This window comes from Pundamilia nyererei, unplaced genomic scaffold, assembly GCF_000239375.1.
Source record: "Pundamilia nyererei isolate P.nyererei 1_Seehausen unplaced genomic scaffold, PunNye1.0 scaffold00093, whole genome shotgun sequence".
In the NCBI taxonomy this organism is placed as follows: Eukaryota; Metazoa; Chordata; class Actinopteri; order Cichliformes; family Cichlidae; genus Pundamilia; species Pundamilia nyererei.
The window spans coordinates 2,306,637-2,313,717 of NW_005187494.1; the positions used below are offsets into that span (position 1 = coordinate 2,306,637).

Here is a 7,081-nt window from a genome sequence, read left to right on the forward strand (position 1 = left end):
TTTTTTTTTTGATATTCCCATCAAGAAGTTTATTTTTACCCTGGATTTTTTTCAGATAGTTTGATGAAGCAGCATGGAATGACCTAGAAGAAAGGAGCTTAATTACACTGAAAAATTCAGAAATAAAATTTGGGATTTTAGTCAAATGGCTTCCAACCTCGAGATCAAGACGGTTTTAACCTGTCCATCAAAATCTATCAGTTATCTAACTTGTGCCTTTTTTAATGAAATATTAAATACTTATATTCCTTAGAGTTCCAAATATTTATTTAAGTTAAATGTGTTTAGATTGAAAAATGTAATTCTTTGATGTTTATAAATTGTAAGGAATCAGTTATTAATCTGGTGGTCTTTTAGCATAAATAGCTCACTGAACATATTATTTTGTATATTCAGATTTTGAGAGCTGAGCAGCAATATTCTTTTAGTTTTTAACAAGTTGTTTGGATGTAGAAGTACTTTTTTTTCATGCATATTCACTCTGTGCAGAAAAAGCAGCACAATTTGTTGGAAAACACAAAATGTTAACTTTACGACAAATTTTCACTCTTTGCCCTGCTAATCCTGTTTACCATTAAAAAAAAAAGGCTATTTCCTGCAGCTTGCCCATTCATTATTAATCTAGTACTCATTTATCAGTTGATGCAAAAACGAACAGACTTCTATTGTCCACACTTCGGATTTCACATATTTCGGCTGCAGATATGACCTTCAGCTAATGATTTGTCACCTGGTATGGACAGCACGTGCAGCATTTAGCTGCTTGATCTCAACATCTGTGAAATGTTAACAGCCGAGGCGCTGAAGGTTTATACATTAACCTTTGTGCTTCCATATTTCCTTGTCTCCTTGTTGCCCGTTTACCAATCAGACAGTTTGCTGTCTGACCCACCCGTCCCGTCTCCCATATCCTGTCCAACAACATCAGGATGTTAGAGGCTTTTACTGCTGGACTTTACTGTAAAACAACAACCTGATCTCCTGCCTGTTATTGACGGCTGAATCGCGCCAGTCAGCGGTCCATTTTACAGTCAAGAGAGGGCATTTAGTTTATTTGATGAGTCTATTCAGTTGCTGACTACAGAAACCTGCATGGCACAAATGCTTTTTTTTTTTTACTGACTGCTTTACCTTCACCAGCAGCTCCATTATGTGTTTGCATGTGTGAGCGATATGTTGACCTTTGTTGTTCCCGTGTGACAAATGAATGGCTGCACTGATAATGAGGTTTTTATAACTGACACAGAGAGCTGTTGAATGTCACCGCTGATGTCCAAATAACATCCAGTCCTTCTGAGCTACACGCAAGTAACTCTCGACATGCATCTGCACAGCCCCTGGTTTGAATAGGCTGTGCTCTATTTAAATATTTGAATACATCCTGGGGAGGTGAACATTTGGTATTGAATGAGCAGTGAGGCTTAGAGAAGGAGAAATGTAATGAACTTCATAATCCAGTGTAAATATAGCTCTACCAGCATGATTTCCATATATTGGCCCGTGTTCTTTATAATACAGTACACCCAACTCGGTGTTTTTAGTGATGTTCCTGGCTACTGATTTACTGGTCAGTTAAACAGGAGAAGAAAATAAGAGTAATAGATGAGTCTGAAAATAAGAAAGCATTCCAAAAGGAGGCTAAATTAACCCCAGTGTGGCAGGCCAAGTTCAGATATGTCTGTACAGATAATGTGTGTTTATTTAAGCGCCTTTTCAAATCATTAAATATGTTTTTCAGTTATCAGATCATATTTGAAAGTCTCATAAATTGCTTGATGTCAGATTAGTTAAACTGGTTAACCTTAGCAATGCTACCTTACATGCTGCTAGTAGCAGCATGTGCTACTAGCAGCATGTCTGTACATCTGTTTACTCTGTCACAGCTGACGTAAAGAAAACTTACAGTAAAACCAATGTTACTTAAAAAACATTGAAACAGTCGGCGGCTGCCAGATGATTTCATTGAATTTTGTTTACAATCTGCAACCGGCTGGAACTTGCGGTGACTAAATGGTTGCTCGCAGGTTTGAGGGCATTGCACACTCACGACCACTTGCGATTGCACAGGTCACCTGATAGGAGTCAACCTTTGTGCAGTGGTTACAGTCACAGTCTGACTTGGTTTGCAAATCATTACTAATTTATAACCGTTGTAAATTAAGAAAATATGAAAAAGTAGTTTAACCATGTGAGATCTAAGAGATTTATGCTTCTGCGCTATGTCTGTTGTATGTTGGTCATAGCTGCAAACAGTTTTTTGTTGCTGAGTAGCGGGCAGAACTGTTCTGGTCGTGCGCATCTCTAATTTTATTGCCAAATAAATTTACAGTTGCACGTTATATTAACGGAACTATTTTAAGTTCACAGGACTCATGCAGCACAGTTTGCTCTTAAAATAAGTTTGTGATCACTGCATTCATTGTTGGCTTCTCCACCTGTGACGATATCACAGCCTAGTAACCATTAATGCTGACACTCATGAATGCATGTATGAATGGCAACACTGATAAAAAAAACACACATCAACAAACAGAAAGCTGTCTCTCCCTCTCTGTAATCTGACAACATCTGAGCTTCAATAGTGATTTATCATTGAAATCGTAGCAAAGACTGACAGTATCATACGCTCGCACCTTTCATCTCAGCCGAGCCTCCCAGGGTACAAAATCTGAGAGCCGCGCAACAAGTATAAACTGAGCTCTGAGTGGACTGAGTGGACATTGTAAGAAATAACTGAATACAATAAATAACTGAATAAATAAATTCAATAAATAACTGAATCTTCATCTGGTTCCTCTTAGTTTTTCCACATTCAGCCAGGTAAAATAAATCCTGCTGCAGTAAATCAAAGAAACCAATCAGCATGGTTTAAACACCTCGCTTTGGTGGAGAGTGGTATACCGTGGGTAATGTCAGTATGAAGGCTGCATGTATTAAAGCTGACAGTGATTCAGACCTCTGCCTCTGATTAAATTAACTATTAAGTTAACCTGGTTCATCTTGATTAATTTTTGTCAACTTGGTTCCAGAGAACATGTCAGAGTCCAAAGTTTAAGCCCTCCTCCTTTGTAATTTTTGTCTTCTGCAAAGCCATCCAATATGCTAGATCATGTGTAGTTTCAAACCCCTGGGGCACATTCAAGATCCACAAGGAGGCTGTTGGATGACAATGACAAAGATAGAAAGAGAAAGTAAAAGCAAGAACTGTTCCAAATATAAATGAAACAGAAAAACTAGAATATGAGTGAAGAAGCTACTTTCTGGTGCTCCCTTATTCGTGAGAGGTCACCATAACACCATCAAACTGATGATCTTTTGCTTGTTAGGCGAATATGAAAATGTTATATTATTAAACCAGTTTGATTTGAGATTAGAGCTGATTCTGTTGGAGTAAAGGAGCTGTGTGATATCCAGTGATTTCTAGTATTAAAAACATGTATCCTCCAGAAAAAGCTCCGGAAGATTAGTGTCATGACTCAACTTCCTTCTCTGCTACAGGAATAAAAGAAGCTGCCATGAACTTTGAGCGGATTTTACAGTTTTGATCTGCTGTGTAAAAAGTCTTGGAGTTAACGCGAAGGACTGAAAACTGTGAAAATGCTTAAATTATCTCAAAATGTGTGAATGTTAAATGAAGCATTTTGTTTAGCTTGAAGTCGCTTCTCACTGTGCAATCTGCAGGCAACTGAAATCTTTTTTTTTTTTTTTTTTTTTTCCTGTTCTCGTTTTTGTCTCCAGCACCTCTTACAGTGTATGTGTGGCAACAACATGTCTGTGCCGCTGCTCGCCGAGGCTGTGACGGTGTCTGGGGTGGAGAAGGAGACCGCGGCGGTGAGTGAAAGCACAAAACCTAATATAACTTTATTTACCTCAAACGCTGCTGGAGTGTTTTTTGTGGCCTTAATCAAACAGTGCTTTTAATTTTGACTTTGGCTGCTTGGGCAACTCTGCCCAACTAGAAACAGAAAAACAGGTGAGACAAAGACTATGAGGTACTCAAAGCTGTCACTTGTGACACGAAGTTTGGCGTAAGACCGAATAGAAATTGTTTCCGAGCGGCACTTCAGACTTCTGTGAAGTATGGTGAACCTTGGTGTCACATCTGTGCTGTGGAAACATTCAGGCTAACAAGACAGGTGTAATTTAAATTAAAAAAAACAACAAAAAAAACCCCATAACAGTCGCAGAAAAAATGGTGTTTATATACTTACCTAAAAGTAGAACAAGCTCCCGATTAAGTGTGGTTTTCTCATTAAATTTTTTTTTGTTTTTAGGATCACATTAAAATGTTATTTTTAAAACTTTCATTTATTTTACACACACCTGACTAAATGATAAGCCACCTACACAAAGACCCACAAATCAATACTAGCCCTCAGAGGGTCCTGGGGACATGTGGGATCACGAATGTCAGTTTGCTTTATATCTGACAGCATGAAAAAAACTAAAAATGCATGCAAATCTGTGTTGCTGCCAATTATTGACCCATCTGAGGGCCTAATAAAAACAATAATCAAACATTTCTTGAAATGTAGTTAGAACAAATATAGAACTGGCGGGTGCTGGCGCCTATCCCAGCTACCATAGGGCGAGAGGCAGGGTACACCCTGGATGGGTCACCAGTCTGTCGCAGGGCTAACACATAGAGACACAGATAGAGATACAAATTTCCACCCAGCACTGTGATCAATATCAAGAAATTGGACTTTTTGTACTTTTCTTCTGTAGCCGTGCCAGTCCTGCTTTATGGCTCACCTGTAGCTTCACCTGCAGCAGCACATGTAACGAGTGTTACAGCAGAGTAATCAGGCCCATTGTGTCAACAGTCAGCTGGATCTCAGAGTGAAAATTAAACAAGTCTCTTATCAGGCTGTTACTGGATACCGTGCAGGGTTTTGTTAAACATCAGGATCAAAGCTGACTGCTCCAGCTCTGAACCCTACATGGAAGAAAAGTGTTTTGATCTGCGCAAAGAGCCAATTCTCTGACTTCTAGCCAACAAACATCGAGTTGCCAGTCTTCTGAACTGTCATTAGTCCCTTTCATGGTTTCTCTGCAGGAAGTATCATGTGTGGAAACTCACAGTGAGAGTAGATCTTGGCAGGAATGTAAGACTGGCACCTGGTTTTCTTCTGCAAACTTGTAGCTGTAGCACTCTGTGTCCAGAAGGCTGGTAAATTGTATTGAAGATCAAAGAGGGTTTTTTTTTTTGTTTTTCATCTGTGAAGTGCAAGATGGACTTGAACATACTGTCCAGATCACAGGAAGAAAAGTTTCTGTTACCAATCAGTACTGGGAACAGATAAGGCCTCTGTGTCTGCATTTAGAAGGAAGTGTTTCCCATTTATTTGTGAAGCCTGTGTAAGAGAAAATAATTCTGCTGTCTCCATCTGTGCTGCAGGTGATCTTCCTTCATGGTTTGGGAGACTCAGGGTGAGTAACTTTATTTCTGTTTTCTGTGAGGTGCAGTTAAAAAGTTCCGTTTCAGTTTGCAGTTAAAAAGTTTCTGATCATACCTTGAAGGATATCTTCTTGTGCACCTTTGGGGCGTTTTTGTTTTTTGTTTTTTGCTTTTGTAGATCGCCCTGTTGGAGTTTTGTCTGACCACTCGTATTTTTACCTCTTTTGTCAAAACAGTCATTTACCAAGATTTGTATTTTGAGCCAAATCTGAGGGAGATGCTTTTGTTGAATAGAACAGGTGATGAGCAGAGCCTCAAATGCCATCACCTACAGACCACATCATTTCTGGTTAAAGGTTTCCCTCGCACAGCTCAAAATGTTACATTGACAAATTCAGAGTGTATGGTGGAGGAAAAACCCAAAAGCATTCATGTAGCAACATAAAGGCATAAAGTATGCCAGGGTGCACTTGGGTCAGAGAGATGCAGTTTTCATTATCGAATGGTGAGTGTTAGGCTCTCTTAGTGCGGATTCATCTCTGGAGACACTACACAACAGTGCAGCAATTGTGAATACAACCTACAGGCATACATCAAGCAAGCTGCAATTACAATGCCTGCTTTAACCCCACAACACTAACGTCCAGTTTTGTAACACTATCACTAATGCTGGGTATATTTTTATCCGATATAATATACCCAATAAAACAAAGAAATGACGAAACTGTCCACTCACTCCTGGGACACATTAGCCTTGTCAAGTAAAGATGCATTCTCACTGAATCTCTGACATCTGTGGGAAAAGTTTTAAAAACAAAAGACCAGCTGACTATAAATGTTTTACCATATGAATTGCCTTGGAAATTACCACTAAGTAATTTTTATTCAACACTTGATGAAAATCACGCGACATTAGTGTTCTAGGGTTAAGAGGCGTCCACACAGGAAACAGCTAGCAGTAACATGGCAACAATGTAGAAAGTCAGTGATTTCATGTGATGCCAGGTAAACACAAAGCGAGTCTGCAGTTTCTCAACTTCAAGGCGAGTGATTGAAGTGACTACCACTGAGAGCAAAGATTACCACTGATTGACATACCGTATTATAGGGTAGTAAATATATTAGAGGGTTGCCTAGGCAACCAGAGCCTGAACTATCTGCTAGCAACCACCTGTCAGCTGCAAACCAATTTGCAAGTGAATTGCTTTCTCTGTGGACGCCTGTTTAGGCACGGACACTGTGAGCTCTGTAGGATTTACTGGTCACCCTGCATTCCTGCTCTCACCTGTGGACACAAACCGAGTCAAGCAAAAAGAATCGAATTGCAGATACAAGTACTTTTCTCCAAAAGGCTGTCTGGATTCTCTCTTAGAGGTAGGATGAAGAGCTCCACTATTCAAGAAGGGCTCACAGTAAGAGCCAGTTGAGGTGGTTTGGGTATCTGACCAGGATTCCTTCTGGGCGACTGGGCACTGCGGGCTCTTCGCTGAAACCTGCTGTGTTGTGGTTCAGCTCATCACCAAGACTCTTGATATGTGGATAATAGTTAAAACGTTTTGCATTTCCATTTATAGAGTATAACTGGAACAGTTTTCCAGTGGACCTGCAACAAGGTTCAAGCATTATTCAGTTCAAAGAATTTCCAAAACCTGCTTTTGGAGAAATTTGAAAACGATGCCT

At 39.6% G+C, this 7,081-nt stretch overlaps 1 protein-coding gene across 1 annotated transcript in view; it reads left to right on the top strand.

Moving 5' to 3' along the window:
* Positions 1-7,081, top strand: part of lypla2 (lysophospholipase 2) — an 18,047-nt gene that overhangs the window by 4,958 nt on the left and 6,008 nt on the right. Inside the window, exons 2-3 of the mRNA XM_005739810.1 lie at positions 3,739-3,831; positions 5,402-5,433. Of these exons, the coding sequence (XP_005739867.1) occupies positions 3,754-3,831; positions 5,402-5,433 (110 nt within the window). The 5' untranslated portion in view covers positions 3,739-3,753. The remainder of the gene's footprint in view (positions 1-3,738; positions 3,832-5,401; positions 5,434-7,081) is intronic.